We start from the raw sequence: 24,388 nt of genomic DNA on the forward strand, positions 1-24,388 counted from the left end.
TGGATATTGCAATTCAGGAAGAGATCTTGCAACCCTAACAGATGATTAAAGTGTCAGTTCATTGCATAGTAACAGTCAAAACAGTAAATAAAAGGGCAGGAATTTGTAGGAAGGGAACAGAGGACAAAACAGAAAGCTCAATTGTGCCACTGCTGTAGTATGTGGGGGCCATCTCCCTGTTCCTTTCCACCTCAAAAGGCATTTTTTTACAGGGGACCATACAGAGAAAGCCAAAAGGACAAGAAAATCTACTCTGTGTCTCTGTGTGAGGAATGATTAATGTGGCTAGGGCTCTGCAACTTGGAAGAAAGGACAATAGGGGTATAACAGACTGATTAGCATAGGAAAAATGAACAGATAATAGTTTTTGTTTCCGATAATGTAAGAATTAAAGGACACCAAATTAAGTAATTGGATAGCAAGTTCAAAATAGAAGATAGTTTTCACACTATAAAATTAAACTATGAAACTAATTGCTATGCATGGTATTTCACATCCCCAAAGTTTACAGAAATTCAGAAAGTGGTTTGAAAAATTCAGTTCATTAAACACAAAGATATCTCTTCTGCCCCAGGAGGGATCTGACTCTGATCTGCAGATAGCTGGAATTTAGGAAAATACAGCAGAAAAATGCCATTACAAGCCTCATCTATTTTTATGTTCTTCCTTGGGCATCTGCTACTGGCTGCTGTCAGAGCAGTGGGTGGGGGGGACCTTTGGTCTGCTCCAGGGAGGAGGGTCCTGTGATGCCAGAAGGGTATCTAGAATTGGATTTTCTTGAGGCAGATAAACTAGCTTTTAGGTTTAGTATTTTAGTATGTGCTACCCACAGCCTTTTCAGAGTGCCCTATGGAGTGGGTAAGCCGGCTGGGCATGCATTTGCACAGGGTCACTGTGGACTGCCACTGCAGAGGACAGCCTGCGCCTCCTCCTGTCCCTGGGTGATCCTGCGAGGAAATGAGCACGCCACCAGCTCACCCCAAACGAGTGCTTTTGTGGTGGTTCGGTTTGTGGCTGCACAGTTGCTAGATGTGCCCATGCCGAAGAGGGAGAACAGATCTGTGCCCTGTCACTGGCAGCACCCCACAGCGGCACTGGGTTAGTCATCAGGCAAAAGCACACTGTCCGTTCAGTTCTGCAAAAATCAAACCAAATGACTGTTTTTCAGTGATGGTTTTTATTGTGTCTTCTAGAAGAGCTGTGTAGGGTTTGATTTCATTTTCCTTTGGCATTTCCACTTGCGGGTAGGGGTTTGACATGGCAGAGAGGTTGTGCTCTGGCTAATTAAAAGCATGAAGCCTTCATTTGCAGGTCCCAGGATCATCAGCACTTCAGTGGCACTTCTGTTTGCTGGGCTGTTTTTTTTTTAATGAATTGTGTGACAAAAATGTATGGGGCTGTGTATAAACATCATATAATATGCAGTGGATTGTTTTTTCTATGCTATCCAAGTGTCCTTGCAGCAAGAAATACTAGAAAAGTTTGGGGGTTTCGGAAGAGAATTCCTGTTGGTCTCCTGAGCAATGCAGCACAGTCTGGATTTTTGTAGGAAGATGGCATTAATATTGTTGGGCGATGTTTGGCCTTTCCTTCTCCGTCTGAGGCAGCACTAGGGGAAACCATGTGATTTCAGTGGGTGTTGAGAGGTCGCTGTGTGCAGAAATGCCTCCAGGGTTTTGTGAATACATCCCTGGAGGAGGCGGCCCCCAGTTACAGGACGGGCTCAGCTGAGCGACGCAGTTTGCAGGTAAAGAATGAGCCGTAAAGATTATGGAGCTTTCCAAACTATAAATGTAGTGCTGTGTACAAGTGCAGGCTGCGGAAGGCTTTGCGCTGCGCTGATGGGAGCAGCTCATGCCTTTGCTTCCAGCGCAGGAACTGATCCAGCTTCACTGCAGAAGACGCAGATGTAAGGGTGATAAATGCTGGCCCATAGGGAGTGAATGAGGCTGTGCTCTGTCTGGGTCAGTCCCGGTGAAAGCTGGACCGTTTGGGTACCTTCCCTATTTTCTGTTCGTAGTTTCAGTGAAAAAATGCCTCTGCCCTCCCGTTTTATCCTGGGAGCGGTCTGCTGCAGCCTTAACACTTTGGCTGCTTGTGCCCTAAATAATGATACAGCATTTGCCTGCAAAGCAAGAGAAGTTTTAACAGCCATGCAAAAAATACCGTCATTGTTTACTTCTACTGGAATTTTAGCCTGTATAATATGACAAAGGTAGACCGATACTCCGAACAGTGTTGTAATACAAGGAACTCCCAGCTCCCTTCCAAGTAGTCTTTCCCTTTGAATCGCAGTCATTTGAATATAGATCGAAATCGCATTAAGCCGCTTTAATAAAAAACAAATGTACTCCTTGGCTTGCAGTGTTCAGGCACTTTGGGAGTGGTCTGGGTGGCGCAGGCGGCTGCAGGCACAGCATGGCCGGGGCCAGGCAGCCAGGTTTTTGTTTCTTTTCTGGAAGTTCCTCCCTAAGGGCACCCCATGATGTCAGAGAGCCGGCAGCGCAGCGGCCAGGCTGAGCTCGCCGCTGGCAGTTCCCAGCCGCGCTCGGCCTCCGAGACACAGCCGGGAGCTGGAGGCAGCCAGGGCTGCTGCTCTGCGCTGTGGGTGCCTCGGAGCCCTTTGTGATCCTCCGCCAGCCCCGTAGGACCGAGCATCACCTGTTAGAGGTCAAATCTTTGCCCCGCGGTCAAGTCTGACAGCAGCATGGTAGCCAGAGGAGGAATGGCACGATTTTGGAGTCTGGAGAGCCTTCAGATGGGTACGTGTGAGTAGAACATGCTCTCTCTCTCTCCTCCCCAACCCCTGCACTTACAGTGTTTTTAGATTGAACTGATAAACTGTGGCAGTCAGGGGGCCTGATTCTGATCATGCTTATACCATGTCATCCATGGGAGCTGGTGACAGAGCTACTGGGAGACCAGAATCAGTTCCAGGCTGTCTTTTAAGTTTTTGCATCCCGTTGGTGCGATCAGGAAAGTCTGCTCCTACCTCTGCTATTTCTGCCTGTAAACAATAGAGGAATAGATGCAGAATCCAAGTGACTGTTTCTCGCCTGAGTCTAACTATGAAGACAATGTAAGCTTGTTGATGTGGTACAGAATAATGAACAGTTACCAGTCCCAAAACTGCAGTCATTTTTCATCTGGAGCCAAATGAATTAAGTTGTTTTGAAGTGCTGTTGTTACTAGAACAAACCAACAGGCAGTACTGATAGTACAGTAGATGTGTATATAAAGGATCACTCGGACTAAATTTTTTGGGTGTTGCTTTATAAACTAAAAATTGATGTAATGAATTTTTTTTTTTTAATAAAGCAGTTTCAAGAAGTTTCACAAAATGTATTTGAAGAGTGCTCGGATTTATGAGTCTGTAGGAGAAAAATCTTGGTTTTTTAAAATAGGGATTCTGCATCCTCCCTGCTTAGGCACCATTAATATGAGTATATAGTTAAAATACTGGGGAGTAGAACAGAACAGAACATGCTCTGTTACATCAAGACCATGCCATATTTTTCCACTTTCAAAGGAAAGAAAGATCTTCCAAGTTTTTTTAGTGGATCTGTGTAGTAATCAGCTTTGATCTCTCTTGCAAATTAATACCCAGATGACCAAAGGTGCTAGTGATGGTATGAGCACCCATAAGGAGGGGGTTGAAGCGTTTTCCCGATAAGGTGAATAGCGGCTAGGCAACAACGTGCCAATTAGTTGAGTAGGTGTGTGGAGTAAAGCCAGGAGTCATCCCTTGGTGACTCTCAGCCATCCGGAGCTCAGAGCTCAGCAGGCAGGCGGTACCCAGGCTTGAAGCGGGGCAGAGGAGAGGCAGGGTCAGGGCCCTGCTGCTCAGCCTTGCCTGCTAGGTGGAGGTGGCAGGTTCAGTAACTCTGCTTAAAGGCCCCTTCCCTGGCACTGGGCAGTGAGAGAGATGCTCAGCAGTCTGTGTGGCAACTTCTCTGGGACACACTAACTGTTAGAAAAGGAGTTCAGTGCTAGCAGCCCATTCTAATTGTTTTTAATTATTTTTGTTTACTTTTTTTTATTTTTTATTATTTGATTTTTGAGCATTGTATGATTTTCAGACTCTCTAGTTATTCACAGCTTGGGACTGCCATAGGACTAAGTCTCTAGGGATAACTTAACAAGGACCAGAGAGTGCATCCAAGCACTGGGCCACTGATCATGAACGCTTCTTGATTACTAGCTCATCCCCTGATCTGTCTGAACATTACAGCTGGCTTTTCAAAGACAAACCTACTCTGAAAGTGCTGGCCACTGGCATGTACTGGCACTGAGCAGTGTGGACACAAGTCAGTCAGTATTACTTGGTCCTGAGATCAAGTCCCCAGTCCCCTTCATCTGCCAGTACAGAGATGCTCGCCAAAAGGATCTACCTACCACTCAGTGATGTACCCCAAATGGGTTTTACAGTTTTATACAGAAATGTGTATAGTGACAGTCACTTACTCGATGCTTCCCTTGGTTTATGTGGCTGTGTAATAAGATGAAGCCCATCTTAGTGCTGGCCTCTATTTCTTTGCACAGCTGCTTCTTTGGTCAGAAAATGTCCAATTGTCAAACCAAGAACTTTTTGTGATTTAAGGCAACGGGAATAAGTTTTTTCTCAGGCAGTCACACTGTGCTTAGTCCAGGCTCCCTGTCCCCTCGAGCTTGCCCATAGCTGTCTCGGTGCTGGCAGAGTCAGCCCTGGCACGTGGGAGAGGTGGCAGCAGCTGGCTCAGGGCAGGGGCTGCGGGAGAGGTTACATCCCTGTAGAGGATGTGACGGCGTGACGGCACCCAGCCTGGGCCCGCCGGAGCTCTCTCATCTGCCACGTGGGAAATGGCATTGAGGACTTCCCTTCTGATTCAGGTCTTTTGAGATTTCCCCTGGATGAAAACTAACTAAATAAATAATGGTTGTAGTTCTGCTTTTTGGCCTCAAAAAGGAGGATTTCTCAGTTTCATCAGCTGCTAAATGAGAAAATTCCGAAGAAGAGAAAATTTACTGGCGGAAGAGTGGTTTTCCTGAGAGCTTTGCTGCCCTTCACTTATGCTCCTATTGTTATATTTGTGACAACAAAGGCAACTTCTCAGTGATTCCTCTTGCATTGTATTATTTTTTTTTTGAGTCATAAAAGTGATGAAGCAAACAGCTGTTGCACCTTTGTTTTAGTTGCTGCAGATGGTGGGACTGAATCTTCAGCTTTAGTGGATGACAATGGCAGTGAGGAAGATTACAGTTACGAGGAGCTCTGCCAAGCCGCTCCCAGGTACCTGCAGCCCGGAGGGGAACAGCTAGCAATTAATGAGGTAACGTCCTGGGCTTTGCATTGTCGTAAGGATGGCGGGGTGGTGGTGGTGTTTTCCACAGGTCTCAGGTTTCACATTAATAAAAAGTGCAATGGCAGCAGCCAGCGGAGCGAAGACTCCAGCAGCCATGGTGTCCTGTCTCTGGCACAGCCCATGAGCAGATGCCAAGGGAAGAGCACAGTGACTAACTTCACTGGGAGTGTAACTTGTTAGCCTGTGTAACTGCTCTGGAGTAGGACTCTAAGTGTTTTCACTAATAAATATATGCATAGACTTCTGAAAACTCAGAATTTTAGTTTTATCCTGTAATAGGAGTAATCATAGGCACTCCAGTGAGGTGTTTTGATCTTTTAGTAATTTACAAACAGTTCACTGTTGTATCTTTTGCCCTTCACAACCTCATTCTCTTCCCATCTCAGCTGATAAGCGATGGCAGCATTGTCTATGCAGAAGCTCTCTGGGACCATGTGACTATGGATGATCAAGAGCTGGGCTTCAAAGCTGGAGATGTCATTAGAGTTCTAGAAGCTTCCAACAAAGACTGGTGGTGGGGAAGAAATGAGGACAAGGAAGCCTGGTTTCCAGCTAGCTTTGTCAGGGTGAGTAACACTCTTGCTTTTGCACCATTGTCATGCAAGATTCCTAGCAGGGTGCAACAATTGTCATAAATGTTTAAGTGAAGGACCTGATCCTCAGCATCTTTGCACCTGAACATCAGTGGTGTAACTCCTAATGACTTCACAAAGAAAGAAGCAATGGAGAATCACACCCCGGGATCCCTTAGCTCCTCTGACACCTTTTACTCTGGCTTCTTCCTTTCTGTGGTCCTTTTGTAACCAAAGGAATTTCTCAGTAGAAATGAGGGCAGCAGACTGCTCAACCAGGAGCAGTCAGCGTATATGGAGAGGACACAGCAGTTTTCATGAGGGAGTGGGGAAAGCTGTGCTGCAGCGATTTCTTGGTAAAATAGGGCTTAATTTATTATCACAACATGGTGTAGGAATCTGGTTCACAGTCTGAATTCCCCAGTCAGAAGTCAGCCAGATTAATGACAATATAACTCTAGAATGGTATAAAATTGAACTATGTTTGGAGAAGTTAAAGTACTTTTTGAGAGCCTGTAAGAAAGCTTGGGCCACACTATCTGAAGTACTACACAAAGTGCAAGAGATGGTTCCTGCCTTTGCCCTTCTTAGATGTCCAGCCAACACGGGCAGTCAGACAAAAGATGAAAAAGGAGGTGCTGTTACCCACATTGTACAGATGGGGAACTGTGGCAAAGGTAAACTACTCAGAAGTGTTTGAGTTGTTTACTTTTGTAATTTTTATCCATATGCTGGCTTGGCCAAAATAATGCATGAACTATTAGTAAGGGTCAGAAATAAGGTTAAGTCTGAAAAATACACAGGGTATCTCTTAGATACTGTGAGTAGAAAGCCATGTATTTAACCAGACAGAAATTTCAACACTATTTGAATAAACAGTGGGTACAGTGAGATAAATGCTATTGTGGAACCCTCTGTATAAGGTAAGAATGGGAACAGTTCTGTAGCAGGTCCTCTCTTAATTGTAAGAAGTTTGTAACAGATTTATCACATGTTTTACTTTTGTAAAAGTTTGCTGCTTTACTCAAGTTTGCTTTGTTTGTTCTGGCTGCAGCTGCGAGTTAATCAGGAAGAAGTGCCAGAAAATTGTAGTAGTATCCAGGATGAAGAACAAGATGCAGATATTAGCAAGCATCGTCAGAAAATAGCTGAAAACAAGGATCAGATGAGAACCAACGTTATACAGGAAATTATGAACACAGAACGAGTCTATATCAAGCATCTCAAGGACATCTGTGAGGTACATGCTTTAATCTGAGGGCGTTATACTGACCTAGTGTGAACAAAACATCCCACATAAGCTGAGAACCAGAGTGGCTTCTCATCAAAATATTCCCAATTGCACTTCTGACTGTTGGTGAGACTCTTCTTGTGTCTTCTTATGGCTTTCCTGTCTGCTGACTGGCCTAAGGCACCACTTCCTTTTTTTTGAAAAAAAAAAAAATTAAAAAAATCCCATTTTAGACATGGAAAAAGTGCTTTGGTTATCTGCCCAATATTTCCATAATAATGAGAGAAGGAATTCCAGTATTTAGAACTTTTTAGCACTTGGTTTAGGTAGAAACCTTTTAGTAACTTTAATAACATCAGTTACAGTTTAGGGACAAACTTTTTGAAAGTAAGGTGCAGAGAGGATGTTTGCTGGGTAAGATTTTTTTTGCTTTGTTTACACCAGCAAAGGGATTTTTGCTGGGTGCATAGATGCTATGAAGAAGTCTTTAAACGTATTTAGAACTACCTTGCTTGTTTGAACTACAAATTGTGGGGGGTGTTCTGCTTTTTGTTCAAATTTTGTTGGATGTCTATGCCTGGACAAGAAGCTTCTTTATATTTTTCACTAAAGTTTGCCTCTTCTAATGCGGACTGTGATGCATTTGGCCTGTATTTGACTTGTGTTTGTGGTTAGCATCTGAAAGGGTGCTAAGGAACCTACCTTTGTACCCTTGGTTTGCTAGCTCTCTCTCTCTCTGTATTTGCCGTGTTGTCATCCTTTAGTTCACCACTTGTCATTAGATTCTTTCATGGACAACAAAGTAGGCAAGACAGCAGCATTTTCCCTTTTTTTTTTTTTTTTTTTTTTTTTTTTTAGATCAGGCCTTTTAAATGCATTTTGAAGAAAGAAAAAAGGGAAAACAAAAAGACAAAACCTGGTTGCTAATTAGCTAATTTTCAAACATTATGTGTAACTTTTGTGCTTTAGATTCACTATTTACTTAAGCTAGTAAGCTTGACTGTGTCTAAAAGATGAGGGAGGAATCTGTGTATACAGCTGTGTTGCTGCTGTGGTTAGCATAGTTCTAGGACTTTGATATTTTACTGACCTATTAATTCTTAGACTAATATGAATAATTAATTTTCTTTTATACATAAATTCTGTACCTCTTTTTTTAAAATCTGACATGCCTCTGAGTTTAGTACAAGAGAGTAAACACACATTTTCCAAGTAGAGAAGTGATGCTCCATGTTCAACATGTGGGGTAGAGACATGGTACAAACAGGACATGAGGCTGAAAACATATTCAAGTAAGACTAAGCCAGAAAAATTAATGCAGATAGTAATCCAAATTTGCAGGCTCTGCACTAGAATGAATCACTGGGGCTGCTGCCCTCAGGATCATGAAGCTGGAGTATACTGCTGTGGTTTAATCCCACACAGCTGCTGGCTCACTCCCTGCCTCTCCAAGGGATGGGGAGGAGAACTGGAAAGGAATGTAAAACTCAAGGGTTGAGATAAGAACAATTTACTAAGTGAAATAAAACCAATAGTAAAAATAAGAACAACAACAGTTATAATGGAAAGGAAAGAGAAGGAGAGAGTAATGAAATTCACAGGGAATGGGGAAAAGAAAACAAGTGATGCACAATACAACTGCTCACCACCTGCTGACTGCTGCTCAGCCGTCCCCTGAGTAGTAATCTGCAGGCCCTGGCTTCTTCCCCCCCCAGTTTATATACTGAGCATGACATCCCATGGTATGGAATACCCCTTGGGATAGTTCAGGTCACCTGTCCTGGCTGTATCGCCTCCCAATTTCTTGCGCCCCTCCAGCCTTTTTTCTGGCAAGGCCTGAGAAACTAAAAAGCCCTTGATTTAGTATAAACATTACCAGGCAACAACTAAAACCATCAGTGTGTTATCAAGGTTGTTCTCACATCCAAAACACAGCACTGCACCAGCTACTAAGAAGAAATTTAACTCCATCCCAGCCAAAACCAGGACATGTACCCAGAAAAACATTTTACATTCAAGAAGTGTCTGCAGTCCGCATTACAAGAGCCGCACAGGAATTAATTTTCCTTTGTGGAGTTACCCTCCTAACAGTAGTAAAGGTGGTAGCTGGCTTGCAGCATAGCCACTGCACAGCTGTCAGAGCAGATGGCTGTGGAGGAGACAGGAATATTCATAACGGTGCCAGCAGTATTCAGGGTTGCTTCCTGGTAAACCTCACTGGAGCAATTGCAAGGCTTTTTTTACAGCTGTCTGCTCCCAGAGCAATTTGGGGGAAACCTGACTGAAAGCAGTCAAGCGGAGGGGCCTGGCAGATAACCCCTGTCGTACCAGTTAACCTTTGCACTCATCTGTACCCCGGCACCGTAACTGATACGAGAGCAGGAGCACAGCAGCTATTCCTGGATGCTCAGCCCCTGCACTGTGTCCTCAGTGCCACGCTCAGCTGTGTTGAGCAGGTACCTGAGGATGTGCTGGCTCTGCATGGCAGCTGGTGCTGCGTGTTTTAGCCCTAAAGGGCCCCTGATTGTACCTCTGCTTCTTAGCTAGGCAAATGCCAAAGCGAGCTAATGTCGATTAATGATGGCAGAGCAGGATTTGCTCCGAGGGCGTTTTTAAACTGGAGGACTCGGTTGTGTATCTCCTTGGGTATGAATAAAGCAAACTGAACCCCTGTGACATTCTTAGAAGTAAAGAGAAAAAACCTGGAAAAGAGAGTGTATTTTTATGTGCAGTTTGGCCAGTACTATTACCTCCTCCCAATACCGTAAGGATTTTACCAAACAGCAGCGTTCTGAGTGCATTATATGTTCTTTATTTTGCTTCTCTGGCTTAGACTGTGCCCTGCTTACCCACCAGTTAAGGAACCAGTACTTCAGCCCTGGTAGAAATTGTCTTTAATTGTTTTAGGGTTTGTTCTTATCCGCATAGAGAAGAACTGTTATGGCGCAGAGTAATTGCTATGAAAAAGTGAGGCACCTAAAGTAGTAGCATGTGTGGGGCCTTACACCGGGCTCGCCTCCAGCTTGGCGGGTAGTTGTAGCAAGGAGATGCGAGTGGGCTTTCTAGACTCAGCAGGTTTCTGATTCCCCCATTCATTTATGTTACTGTGAGGCAGACGTTGGAGTGCAAGAATCAGTATGTAAACGTTTCAGATGCAAATCTGAAATTGTGTGTGTGTGTATGTGGCTGGGAAACTACTCGCCTGTAAATCATGGGGGATTTGCCAGCTCAGATGGGCTTGTTTCAGAGTAGAACCTGTTCTCACATCTTCACACTGAAGAGTTTTTAAAATTTCATTTCCAGGGTTATATTCGGCAGTGTCGCAAACATACAGGAATGTTCACCGCAGCTCAGTTAAGCACCATTTTTGGAAATATTGAAGATATTTACAAGTTCCAAAGGAAGTTTCTGAAGGACCTCGAGAAACAGTACAACAAAGAGGAACCTCATCTAAGTGAAATAGGGTCATGTTTTCTTCAACATGTATGTTGCAAAAGTCAATTTTGTTTATGAAATTAACAACATATGATAAGAAAATGCTAAGTTACCATGTTAGGAGGGGATTTTAATAACAAGTGCTTATCACATACTAAACTAGGTATAGATAGCATTTTAGAATGTAAAATAATTTACAATTAAAAAATTATTTAAATGTTTTAGATTTCTCCTTATCTTTAGCAAGCATGTAACACTACACAATTTTAAGTTTCCCTTTCAAAACTGTAATGATCACAAATGAGCTGGACTATCGGTAGTGGTCTCATCTTGGGCATGTGAAAACTTCCTGAAGAAATTAAGGAAAGTAGGTGGTGGGGAAGGAGGCTGTGAGCTCATGATACGCACTTGCTAAGCCTATAGCTGTCTTCCCCAAAGAAAAGTACTTCTTAAAGTGGGCTGGATTATTCTGAGTCAATGGAGGCCTCTGTTTCTGTGTTCTGACAAGGCAGTAGATCTACAGAGTGGGTTCCTGCACAGTTTCATGGCTGATCAGCCTGAAAACAATGTAGGAAATGGATTAATTAATGTAATTAGATGTTACAAAAATATCTTTCCTCCTTTGCAGACAAATACTTTAGTTAAAGATTTGACTTTTTTCTTTTTTTTTTTTTTTTTATAGCAAGAAGGCTTTGCTATTTATTCAGAGTATTGTAACAATCATCCCAGTGCCTGCATTGAACTTTCCAAACTAATGAAACAGGGCAAATACCGTCACTTTTTCGAGGCCTGTCGCTTGCTTCAGCAGATGATTGACATTGCCATTGATGGTTTTCTTCTCACGCCCGTTCAGAAAATCTGCAAATACCCTCTGCAGCTTGCAGAATTGCTCAAATACACCACTCAGGAGCACAGGTGAGAGAGTGAAAAATCCAAATCATAATAGTGATGACATAATTATCCAAGCTTTCTGGGTGAGACAACACTGAGGCTTTCAAATCAGGGACGTAACTCCCACTGACCACTGTAGATAGGAGCTCCTTACTAAATGGGCATCTTGGAACTATCACAAATATTAACAAAAACAGTGTCTGAAAATGCAGCACAGGGGACTGACAGAATAAGGAGTAAATGAAAGAGGGAGAAAGAAAGGAAGAAGGTGCTGAGGTAGGATGCAGGGAAGGATTTGTAAATCAGTAAAAAAAAGCCAATGTGTCAAAGAAACTGAGAAGGAAGTCCACAGAAGAAAGGAAGAAGCTGAATAATTGTTTTGGATGCAAGAAAAAGTAAAGAGAACCTTAATAAAAAACATAATCTGAGCAAGTTCAGAGGTATTGTTTTTTAGAAACTTACTAGTAATAAACACTGCCTTTGCAATAAAGTCCAGATTTTCAGCTGGGATGAATAAGAACTGAAGTTGCAGGTTATTAGCCTTTCTAGTATACCCCTGAGCTGATTAAATCTTTGACTAAATTAAGATTTTATCTTTGAATGTCTGCCTTTCTACCTTGTACAACTGCAAAACAAATGTTCCATTGTGACCCCTGTGCTCAAAGTCCAAATGCAGCCTGAGGCAATGCTTCCTTGGCCAAAGTCTGCACTTATTTAACCTTGAGAAGACTCCCTTTGGAGACTACAGGGGATGTGAAATACTGACATTCAGGTGTGAAATGCCTCCATTCAGTTCTGTGGCTACTTGAGAAACCCTGCAACAACAATTACTAACGTGGGTATCTCTCACTCCTACAAATTTTAGAAAGGTTATTCTGTAAGCTGTTAAACCTGCAGATGAAGTAACAGCAAGGTCTTGCCACCTTCCACCCATGGTACCAGTTTCCTCTTCTGTAGCATGGCATCCCAGAGATGCCTACAAGCACAAACAGGCACCCAGTGTGCAAAGATGCTAACAGATAGGCAGGCCTACACCCATGTGGAGCCTTGGTAAAGCTCCGGCCTACTGGGTTTTTTTTGGTAGCTTTTTGTTTTGTTTTTATAAAGAATTTGAAGATCCAGTGTGCACAGACTGCCATGAAGGCTGCAGGTTATGCGGCAAGTGTGGAGTAGCGTACTCACCAACAGAGAAAGATGGAACTGAGATAAGGAAGGGCAAAAGTAGCAGTGTGGTTATCATGCAGTCACCCTGTGGGACATCTCCCTGACGTTAGTAAGATCCTGTTATTGTTAATCCTACTTTTTATATACAGTGTGGCAGAAAAGAGTTTCTATAGATATAAATAGGGAGAGTAATGCACAGGTTTAGAATGGAAGTGCATCCATCAGCAGCAGCTGATGAAAATAGGAACTGAGACAGAAGCAGATAAAAAGGACAGCAAGGCTAACCCCTTTGCAGGATTTATTTCTGGCTTGTGCTGTTTTCTACCTCTGTCTCCCTTTTCTGCAAGAGGTGTTCTGATAAAGGCAGGCAGCTGCTCTGATGGGACTCTAAGGCAAGAAATATATCTCTTTCCTTCTCTCTTCTCAGAGACTATGTGAGGAAGGTGAAAGAGTGATGGATGCTATTCAAGGGAGAATGAAAACCTGCGTGGAGGTTGAGGAGATTCAAATGTATGTGGGGAGCTCAGGGAAAGAAGGAAGGGAGCAGAGCAATGGAAGAAGGACATGGCTTGCATTTGACCTGGAGCAGGCAGGGAAAGGTGACCATCTTGGCACGCACATGCTTGTTCCATGAAAACACGCCATTTTGTCAGCATTGTCTCCTTCAGTTCCCCTCTTCAGCACCTGTGTCCTTGGTCCCTTGCTCAAACCTTGTTTGAGGTGGATTTTGTATTTTTTTAGCCCACATAGCATTCTCTGTTTGCGTTTGTTGACCAAGCCATTGGGTACAAGAAGGAGAAAATACGGGTGTTAAATATGATTAAAGGAATGCCCTTGGCAATAAAATCCCACTAAAATCTTGCTTAAAAACAAATTCTTTTGGTGAAATGTAGGTATCACTGAGGTCAGTGGGAGTTCTACTGTTGTTTTCAGTAGGGACAGTATGGCAATTCATTAATCTACCTCCTCTGCCTCCTTCCACCACCAGTTTAATAATTCTCTCCTGAACAAAGCCTAGCAGTATAGCAGCACTGAATTGTACAGACCACTATGGGAGGTTCAGGATAGCTGAGAATCAGGTTTCTCTTATTTAAGTACCCAGAGTAGAGGGATAAATGGGTAACGTGGGCTAATACTACAAGCACTGTGTCACAGTTTGTGATTGCATCATCTTCATTGCATAAGTGATCTTTGAAACGTGCCTACATTTTACAGTGATTATAACAACATAAAAGCTGCATATGAGGCTATGAAGAACGTAGCGTGCCTGATTAACGAGCGAAAACGAAGACTAGAAAGCATAGACAAGATTGCACGTTGGCAAGTCTCTATTGTAGACTGGGAGGTAAGTGTCAGCCTGTCCCTCCCCTGAGCAAAGGTACTGTTTACAGCACTCCATGTCCTCTACAGAGTATGTCTTTCTGTGTAGCTGATTGTTTATGGTGACTACTTTTCAGCTGGTCATTGCTCAGTTCAAAGTCCAGTTACTTCATTTGCAGTGATTCTGTTACTGATTACCTTGTTTATAAATCAGGAAGAACAGCATGTATTAGCATGGATGCTTGTCTTTGAGGTGACACTGGATTGAGATGACAAAACGGATTTTTTTAAAATGCTAGACCTATTGAATCTCCTTGGGATTTTTTGTAGTTCTGTCAGAGCTTGAACCTGCTTCACTGACTTTAATGAGTTTCTTCCTGATTTATGCAGAAATAAAGTAAAGCAGAACCACATTCATTGAGTTTGCCTGTATGAGATTATCTATATTCTATGACATTTTCAAATCTAATAATAAAAGTACAAGAAAAACAAATGCGCTTAAGACTTGGTTATAAAATGGGACTGGTTAGACACACAGTAAGTTCTTAAAATTATTATTTACTTACAACTCGTGTGTGTGTATATATATATATTTTTATTTTTTTTTTCTCCTCAGGGACCAGATGTGTTAGCCAGAAGCTCAGAACTGATCCACTCAGGAGAACTGACCAAAATATCAAAACAAGGCAAAAGCCAGCAAAGGACTTTCTTCCTTTTTGACCATCAGCTTGTGTTCTGTAAGAAGGACTTACTGAGAAGGGACATCTTGTATTATAAGGATCGTATTGACATGGATGAGATGGAAATTGTGGACACTGAAGATGGCAGAGACAAAGACTTTAACATTAATGTCAAGAATGCTTTTAAGATAATAAACAGAGCAACAGAAGAGGTTCATTTGTTCTGTGCAAAAAAGCAGGAGGATAAAAAGAGATGGATGGAGGCGTGCGAAAATGAAAGGAGAAGAGTTCAGGAAGACAAGGAAATGGGTGAGTGGAAGATTTCCTCTCTAAAAGGCAGTAGAAACAAAGGGGAGTATTCTTGCTTTTACACTTCATTATGCTTTATGCGGATGTGCACTCTGCCTTGTGGGACTGGTGTCTCTTGCTAACCCAACATGACCTTTAGCTGTGTAAGTGAAGCCTATTCAGGTGTTTGCCCTGTCATTGTGGGCCAAAGGGCCAGGACACTTAGCTATGACATCCGTGTCACAGCATAACTCGTGATTCTGTTGCATTACAGAGCAGAATGAGATAGGAGATATGATAAGATGCGATTTACAAAGACCATTCAATAATAAAAATCCATCCAAAATCCTAGCACTTTTGTATGAATCATCGACTCCAAACATCTGTTATCATAAAGCCAAGCAGCAAAAATTGTAGATTTTTACTGTCCATGTCATATAATGGCACCCTCCTGTGTCCAGGAGACCTGTGCAGTAGTATGGTAGCATTAGTTACAGACCCAACGGTGTCATCACTGGGCAGTTTACAGAGAAATGAAGCCTAATCTTGGGTGAGCAGGGGAAAAGGTAGCAAATCCTAGGATCGGTTTTAGACCTGCAGCCTGTGGGCACTCCAAGGACAGTGTTATCTATGTGAGTCTATATTTAGGATTGTTATTTAAATTTTCTTTTTCGCATAGTTTCATGCTTCCTTTATGATCAGTGACAAAAGCTCCAGCAAAATTTCACTGGAAAAACATACACAAAGACAATGGCAACACTAATAAGAAAAATAAAACTCTTTAATATTCCTAAAGAAGTAATGAAAATATTGGTACGTCTGTGTGTGTTGACTGCATGGGAACTTCTCCTTTTTATAACACTCTCTAGGCTTAGGCTTTGGATGACAGCCAGTTAAAACTGGAAGTGCAGTGAAATGGATGATTTAAATCCAATTATTAAAATTTAAACAAGATGCCAAATCTCATATTCCATATTCACTTAAAACACATGTTCAGAAGAATAGGAAGACAGGAATAACCCTTAGATTACTAATGTAAGCCTTTTGATCTTAGTGACTTTCTCTTGTTTAATAGTGCTGTAAAAGTAACAAAAGTAAGGTCTTCTCTGTATGTTTTGTAGATATCCATAAGCTGAAGAAAATACTTTCAAGTTTTCCAATTCATACTCTAAAAGCAGTTAAAACTCTTACACATTGCACCAACTGTTGCAATTAACCCCAGTTGTTTCAAGTAAACAACGAAGTAGCCACAGCTAAACTTTGCAAACTTTTCAAAACCTACTCTTCTCCTCTGCTGAACATCACGGTGTGACATTATGATCCTGTTGGGTACAGCACTGATGGTTTTCACGAGTTGCGCTGTATAGAGCTTGTTCAGTCACCTTGTTCTCATGGGGATGGGTGATGGCTGCCTTTCCTAATTCACCTAAACAGAACTCTAAAAAGAAGTTGATATTGCAACAGGGTGAAGGTCATTAGAAGGTAATAAAGCAGTGCAGAGGATCAGATGATGAGTGCCCAAACAATCCCTCTTACAACAAAGTTACAGGAAGCCTCCACTCCAGTATACAACAAGAACAGTAGTACAGTCATATGGAAGGACAGTATGGAATCAGTCACAGCTGCTGCACTTCTGTGAGCAGGACTGAGCAAAAGAAGATAAAATGTGAACAGTTTCCATTCCCATCCTTTCTGTGGAGCATTCTTGAGCTCTTCAAATCTGTATCTACACTTCCTCCTACAGCGGTCACTTTATGGAGCACCAGGAGAGCATGCTGAGAGGACTAAATGCTGTATATCAGGACGCTTCAGAGGCCTTGCACTAGTGCTTGCCCTGGGCAGCAGCAGGCCTGTCTCAGGCAGGTAGTGGAGTGTTACCATTCCTTCTAAGTGACACTGCTGCAGAAGTCTCCAAGCATGAAGAAACTGCAAAGATGTAGTACCTATAGCCCTAAATTTCATTATTTATTCTGCTGGGACCTCATGAAAATGAACATACAATATTCAAAAGGGTAACAATTCAACAGTGGTGGCAGTGGCAGTGATAACAATGAGATTTGTCATAACAGCACTCTTATTTAGGGCTAGATCACTAATTCCCATGGTGCTGAGTGCAGGGATTGCAAGGGATGGTCCATCGTTTTTGCTGCTCTTCAGGCACCGAGCAATATAGTGAAGAAAATTCAGTAAAATGAGAAATGGCTTTTTTGATAATGGCACATAGGCACATGCAGTCTTTTCTGCCCGTGTAACATCCAGTCTTCTGGAAACTTGCTTTTCGAATGTTGCAACTCGTTATTCTGATGTACCTGTTTTGGGACAGGTTATCATGAACCAGAGGAAAGATAGTTGAGTTGTAATAGCTAACGTCCATCTGGTCTTGCAAGTCACAGCGGCCTGGTTTTTTTCTCCATTACCCAGAAGACTTCTTTTCTAAAATTTCATTTTTTTTTGGCATAATTGAACATTTCCTTTAGCCAAAACCAGTGGAAAGGCGCCAGTATTCTCAACCTCAGGTTTAAATTTATCTTGTTGATTTTGTAAGCTATCTTGCTGGACTTCACACAAAGCCTCTAATCTAACCACTCAGAGCACAAATACATACTTTTCCAATTCAGAACTGCAGATGGCATTTTACTTCTATTTTCAAAGACACTTTGGTGCGAATCACTGTCTTCCAAACCATATCTAGCTTTTCTTAGCTTTTATGAATATATGGGAAGAAGAGGCCACAGCCAGCAAATCCTTCTCCAAACCACTAATAGTAACCCTAAGAAAGTGGTCTGATGTCTGTTGATGAAATTGCTTTCATTTTTTTAAGATCTTTTTCCTTGTTCTATAAAGGAAAAAAACCCTGCAGAATAAAATAAGCTTCTGCTACCCCAAAATTATGGTTAGCTGCTGTTAATGGGCTGATTTGTAATAACTTTTTCGTAAGCTCAGGCTAAAAATGTAAAGGGAATTTTAAAAGTATGGAGGAGTGCAGCAAGATGCAAACCGAAACCAAACCAGATACTCCATTCTGACTTGGAGTTGCAACTTCTGTGCTCTTTATGTGCGTATGAGTGAAATGAGTGACAGCATGTGCACCCTGTCTCCTTGTGCAAACTTAACATGTAATTGCCTTGTACACAGGGAGAGGAAAGTGAGTGCCTGTGCATGGGCTCCAGGCGACACCAGTCACTGGTGCCACCTTTCGTAGCAGATGTCTGACATCTCTCTGTGCTCAGCACAGATAATGCATCTATATTACAAGATAGTAAATAGCATAGGATTGAACACATATTACAGTATTATGTAAGTCATACAAGTATGCAGACAAGTACATGAGAAACTGGAGTGAGGGATCCAGCCCCAGCGCAATGCAGCCCACAACCACATCGCAGCCTGCTTCGGTGTCTGGCAGATTATGTGATACTGTCTCCTCTGGGTGGAGGGAAAGATAACCAAATTTGTAATGCTGCTATACCAGTGACTTCAATTTCTTAGCTCAGATGGAGTGAAAAAAGAAGCAGATTCTGCATTTGTGATCTATTACTCGGTGGCTTGTAGCTTTCAGAAGTGTTAATTTACACTTTTTTTTAATCTCTTGCTATCTGGACTTATAAAAAGAACTTTTTGTGTGGTTAGTTCCCCAGTGATTGCCATTTGCAGGAGCTGGAAAGCAGCTTTTCCCAGTAATCTAGAAGCAAGTTAATGTTTCTATTGTTATCCCAGTGAAAAACTATCTTTACATTTATATTACAAAGTAAAACATCCTTTGGGTATATTACTATTACATTTACTAAAAATGGTTTGAAATATAGTTTACTTATTTAATTTAATGTGATCATGTATTAGATACAATATTTTTATACCAGTGCCTTGATTCACACTTTGACACAGGAATGGAAATCTCAGAAAACCAGAAGAAACAAGCCATGCAGAATGCCCGTAAGTCAAGGCATGGAAAAATTAAAGGTAGGTGTTCAGAATTGCTTTACATTCTTAGTGTGTTCCCATGTTCTTTATGTTAGGAAATAGCTCACACTGACTAAGGTTGAGTTCTTCAGTCTTAAAAAAATTTCATGGTTTACATGGAGTTCAAATAATTTTCATGAACCTGGATTTTAGTGTCAGATTCCAATGCCTTTGTAAACTGTCTACTAAATCAGCTCCCCAGTCTCCTTCAGACAGGCAAGTCCAGTATTCTCTTTATTAGAGAAGAAACTCAAGAGGTAAGGCAAGCACTTTATTTAAGGATGTAAGAAAGTGCATGCAGAGATTAAATTAGAAATGAGGGTTATTGATCCCTTTCTTTGCTTTTACTCAAGCAATTCTTCTTTAGCAATTCTGTGCTTTATGTAAAACGTCCTAAAGTTCTTTTTGCAAGAGATGTGTTGCTGTATTTATGATACCATACTCAAAATGGCTTCCTTCTGTCCTAGACTAGAAGGAGGAATGGACTAGACATGTGTTTCTCTGGAAACAGCTTTTTAATTCATTTTCTTTCTCAGAAAATGGGCTGTGATTTTGTCCTTTTAAATCTCTAGTGTGTTGAGAGAATAAATTGAGAAAGTGGGACCAGATTAAGTGTGAATTTAGGAGTGGAGGAGCTGATGTTAAGTAGTCCTCTGCTCTCTGGGATTAATATTATTAAAGCATTTTCTCCTTATCAACCACTAGGTACCTATAAAACCTGTCCTAATTTTCAGGGGAGTGGATGGAAATTGTGGTCAGAAGACTCTGTTCAGAATGCACAAAGGTCAAAGTCTGAGAACATTAGCTTGGGAAAAACATTTCCAAATTGAAGAAATAACATTTTTGTTGGAAGCAATATTTTATACAGCCTTATTCTGAGAGTTGACTAAAACACGAGTACCTACTGTATTAAGTCATTCCTTTGAAATACCGGAATTTACTTGTGCAAACAATGTAGCCTGGCTATGTGAAACTGCTGCTTATTTTTGGTAATTCTGTAATGTCATTTTTACTGGTGGTATTCTCTTCTTAAGCCAAATCAATGTTCAATGCAGCAATTAAAAAATCTAACATCAGAAAAGGTAACCTTTAGTAGTGTTTCCATGCAAGATCATGGCAAAATCCATACTGGCTTTATTGACCATTGAATTTGTCCCATGGTCCTGTGCTTAAATTATCCCAGTGTTGGTTGCTCTTCTAGCTGACTCACACGCTTTTTTAAACTGCTCCTTTTGCAGGTGTAAGCTATAACGGCTGTCCTGTGCCTCCTCCACACCAAAGCCTGCATCCTATTCATCAGCGACACATCACTGTGCCTACTAGCATCCCGCAGCAGCAGGTCTTTGCCCTGGCGGAACCCAAGCGGAAGCCATCCCTCTTCTGGCATACCTTCAACAAACTCACCCCCTTTAAAAAGTGAGAGGCCAAGGACCTGGGAAGGACATTGGCATGGAGGGAGACTTACGCTAGAGAAGGACCTTGGAGACACTGTTAAGCTTATTTGAGCTCAGTGAATCTCCAGTTGTGGAGGGGAAACCTTGGGCTCCCTTGAGCCAGAAATACCATCTTCGTCTAGAAGAAAAACAAAGTTCCTCAAGACTGCTCCGAAGGCAGCGTGGCCAAGTGGCAGCATAGCTGATGAAGAGCAGTCTCCCTTCTGACAAAGACAACTTGCTGTTATTCTGAAGCAGCAGCATTTGATCTCTGTTTCTTAAGTTATGTTGAAGCAGTGATGGAATCATGCAGGTCATTGTAACATTTCATTTTTCTTAACCTTATATTGATGGCCAAATTTAGGATAGGGAGGAATTTCTCCTTAGAGTTATATTGGCAAGTAATCTTAGGAGAGTTTTCTCTCTTTTGGAGCACTGAGCAGAGACCACCTGCCAAAATCAGGTGCAGACATCCCATGTGATTACCAGCTGTTGCAGAATTTAGTGGACCCTAATCCTTCCTGACTTTTTCTATTAAATTGCCAAATGGCAGGAGAATGTCCCACAAGGCCTTACCATATTCCAGATTGGAACAGGGAAATTTTATTCTGTCATATAGAAGCACGAACAGAGTGCGAAATGGACTATAAAGATATGTGCATTTATTGCACACAAGTGGAAACGAGAGGAGCCCAGGGCCTCTCTGATTAATTTCAGTCACAGCAATATACTTGCATGCATGTGTGCTCTTCAGTGTAGAGCTTTTATATCACTTTTTGCGTAATTCTTTGCCTGGGAGATGCTTCTTTATATTTCCAATATGCTTATTTCTCTGTGTAAAAAGTATTTTTTTATTTTCTAATGGAGATAATGTGAATGTACAAAGTCAGAGTTGAGACACCTGCTGACTTCTGGCTGTGTTACATAGTTCTCACACTTTGTATTCATATAGCTTGACTTAGAAAATGAATGAATGGTAAATACATTGAAGTGGTCTGGACCCATGCTTCTAATACACAGTTAATGGGTTTTGAGCAATTATTTCTTCACAAAGAAAGAGAAATCCTTACTGGAAGGGACAGAGGAATTGTGTGGACAAGAGATGGATTTTTGTCTTGGAGTAATCAGCCTGTTGGACGAGGAAGAACCTGACTCGATTAAGCTCAGCTCTGGCCAGCATATGCAATACATTATTTGCATTGCTATGATTTGCCTATGGTATGGAGTTGATTTGGGAGACTAACTTTTTAAAAGTCACCGGGAAGAAACAGGATCTTGGTATTTGCAGCACTGATCGTTTCTGCTTGATAGCTCTCATTAAAGATGACAAGACTGCTGGTAATACAGAAGGAAAGAAAGACTCCATATGTTTCAGAAGTGATTTGCTATGAATGTCTTTACAGTGCTTTGTCCTCTGCTGCTGATTAGGGGCATTATCTGATGATAAGGATAGATCCAAGGGTATTCTTTGACAATGGACACAATCAGCTTTGTCATGAATCTGTAATATATGAACAAACAAGGGGCTAGAGGCCAGGCATCTTAACAACAATGTAAAAAAGCCTTATTTTAAACATGTATTTGTTCCTACTACTATTGTTACCTCTTTATTTTTATTTATCATCAGTGTTGTGAAGCCCACTAGTCGCTAGATTTTGTGATTTGGTAAATTTGTGGCAACTTCTGCAAAGCCCAGGTTTGTGGGTTTGATTTTAAATGACATCTTTTGAAAACTGTAAATTTCAGATGCCTTGTATATATAGCTCAGCAATAATGCAAAGTCTGGTGATGCTCAGCCGAATTGTTCACTGCATAGTGCTTTCCCATAGCGATGGAAGGTAACATGAAACAGTTAAGAACTGAAGATACGCACTGACATTTTTCAATGATCCAGCTTAAAGAAAATGCATGGGAAAATTAGTGAAAAAAAGCTGGCTGGTAATATTTTTCTTTTGATGTTTAAACAAGCCATTTCTGTTCAGATTTTTTTAAAAGATAATTCTAAATGCTCAATTTAAACACAAGGAGCAGACTTCCAAATGCAGGCACGGATGTGTGCCCTTCCCCTTAAATGAATAACCCTTTTGTGTTTCTTACATATCCATTTTTGTGGGTACTTGCCATGTTCAGGCCTGCAAACCAAAGTGATGTATGTACTGTGGAAGCGGAGATGATATTTTTCATAATCACATTTTGAAAGAATTGATCTAGATGCAAAAAAAATGTCTGACGTTGGATTGCAATGCTCATCTAGAAACGTTCCCAGCTGGACCTGAAGACACTATGAGATCCACACTTACTTACCTATGTGTCTTTGCTAAAACCTACTTCCAGGGCTTGGTTGTGTGGAGTGCTGGAAAAAAAAAGGTTTTGAGTTTTATCTTTTGACATGTCAGTGCCTGTGAAGGCTTTTCCCAGGTAGTAGTGCTGGTGCCTTAGCCCTAAAAATGAACAAAAATGTTTGTGAATGCGTTTGGATGTGGCAGTTTTTTTCTCAAGAAGTGGATTTCAGAGGGATAAAAAGCAAATGTTTCATGGTGCAGATTACTCAGGATGATTTTTCATATAGTACCCTACATATAGACATGGTTGTTTTACAGTATTCTCTGTGTCTTTCTTTGCAATCTGACTTTGCAACAGATCAAAATAAAATATAACAAGGCAGGCCAAATTTAGACTACACCACAATCTTTTAAACAAATGATAGTTAAAACACACAATTGCATTATCCAACAATTAAGACAAATATTTGCTTGGCTTCAGCCTGACTTTAGTCTGTGGGAAAAAGAATTGCAACTAAAATGTAAAAGTTGGTGTTCTAGCAACTCTGGCCCTGATTCTCTTTCTGATGACAAAAGTTGCATATGATCAGGAAGGTGTGACAGCAACATCTGTTCTTTCTCTCTTGCTTTTTCTCACTTTAAGTAACTATAAAAAGTTCTAGGGCAACTACTAAGCATATTTGTGCCTCGTTTAGATAAAGCACAGCCAGAGCCTTCCCAATGGCCCGCTGAGCAGAAAACCTCAGACTTCATGCATGAGATACAGTAAAACATAATTGTCCTCAAGTGTGTTCCCACTGAGTTAGGAAAATGCCAAACCATAATTGCATCTATCTCAGAGCATTTGATGTATAAAATAATAAGATTGTTTTACAAGTGGCTCTTGCCATGCTAAATTTCACATTGAGTTTTAGTGGTCAGTGTAATAACGGAGTTCAAAGACAGATGACTCAAATGTTCCACATTTTAGTTGTCTTTTGAAAATAATTATAACAGAGTTTTGGAGCCAAAGGTCTTTAGCCATAACTAACACGGTATCTTTCTTTGACTGCCTTTCTGCTTTTTTTTCTGTATGCGTGGCATTTGGATGTATTAGATGCCTTCTGAATGATCTCTAATTTAAAACTATTTGTTGTAAATACTAGAGATGACTTGCATATATGTTTTATTTTGACAAGTGTTTTGTAACATTTTATCTTACATTGCTTTGTGCATCTTATCATCTGTGTGCTGTTACCCATGTTGTAAATGAAGTGTCCTGGCTACAGAGCAGATGAATTGTCTGTTGACGACTGAAGTCCAGTGAACAGGACTGCAGTAGCTTGATGCGTATTTGTTCTGAAGTAATTGCATTACAAGGTTTATTTACTCTTGTTGGAACATTGTTGGTCAAATGAATCTATTTTCTGGAAAGAAGTACAAACTTACATTCCTGTTATTTTATCCTTATTGTACATGTTTGAATTAAATAATGTACAAAGCTGAAGTTCCTCAGCTGTGTCTTATAAAACTTCATTGTGCAGTTTTAAAATTGTTGGTTTTTTTTTTTTATTGTCTACAAAATATCCTTTGTGATGGAAAAATATATCAACTGTCATATTTATTTTATTATTTTAAAGCAAAAAATATCACATCGTCCTCTCTTGGTTTTTCAGTAACAGCTACAGTACTTCCCAGCACACGTTCATTTTAACAACTACTAAACCTGATTCTAGGATTGAAGTCTTCACTGTTCCGACAAACCCCATCCTTGTTACTGTCCCAGCCGCATGCATCTGTGATACCTTGTC

General features: G+C 41.2%; 1 protein-coding gene across 7 annotated transcripts in view; it reads left to right on the plus strand.

The window, feature by feature from the left end:
- The window catches only part of SPATA13 (spermatogenesis associated 13), a 161,915-nt gene extending 137,786 nt beyond the window's left edge, over positions 1–24,129 (plus strand). For 6 of the 7 annotated variants that reach the window (XM_040583444.1, XM_040583446.1, XM_040583448.1 and 3 more), the window contains 9 exons: positions 5,173–5,309; positions 5,729–5,908; positions 6,969–7,154; positions 10,449–10,628; positions 11,263–11,495; positions 13,851–13,980; positions 14,572–14,944; positions 18,809–18,883; positions 20,122–24,129. In XM_040583444.1, coding sequence (XP_040439378.1) covers positions 5,173–5,309; positions 5,729–5,908; positions 6,969–7,154; positions 10,449–10,628; positions 11,263–11,495; positions 13,851–13,980; positions 14,572–14,944; positions 18,809–18,883; positions 20,122–20,303 — 1,676 coding nt within the window. In that variant the 3' untranslated portion in view covers positions 20,304–24,129. Of the gene's footprint in view, positions 1–2,547; positions 2,763–5,172; positions 5,310–5,728; positions 5,909–6,968; positions 7,155–10,448; positions 10,629–11,262; positions 11,496–13,850; positions 13,981–14,571; positions 14,945–18,808; positions 18,884–20,121 lie in introns of those variants that run through there. The other variant, XM_040583451.1, reaches the window with a different exon arrangement.
- The last annotated feature ends 259 nt before the right edge of the window (positions 24,130–24,388 follow it).

Source organism: Falco naumanni, chromosome 2 (assembly GCF_017639655.2).
Source record: "Falco naumanni isolate bFalNau1 chromosome 2, bFalNau1.pat, whole genome shotgun sequence".
Lineage (NCBI taxonomy): Eukaryota > Metazoa > Chordata > Aves > Falconiformes > Falconidae > Falco > Falco naumanni.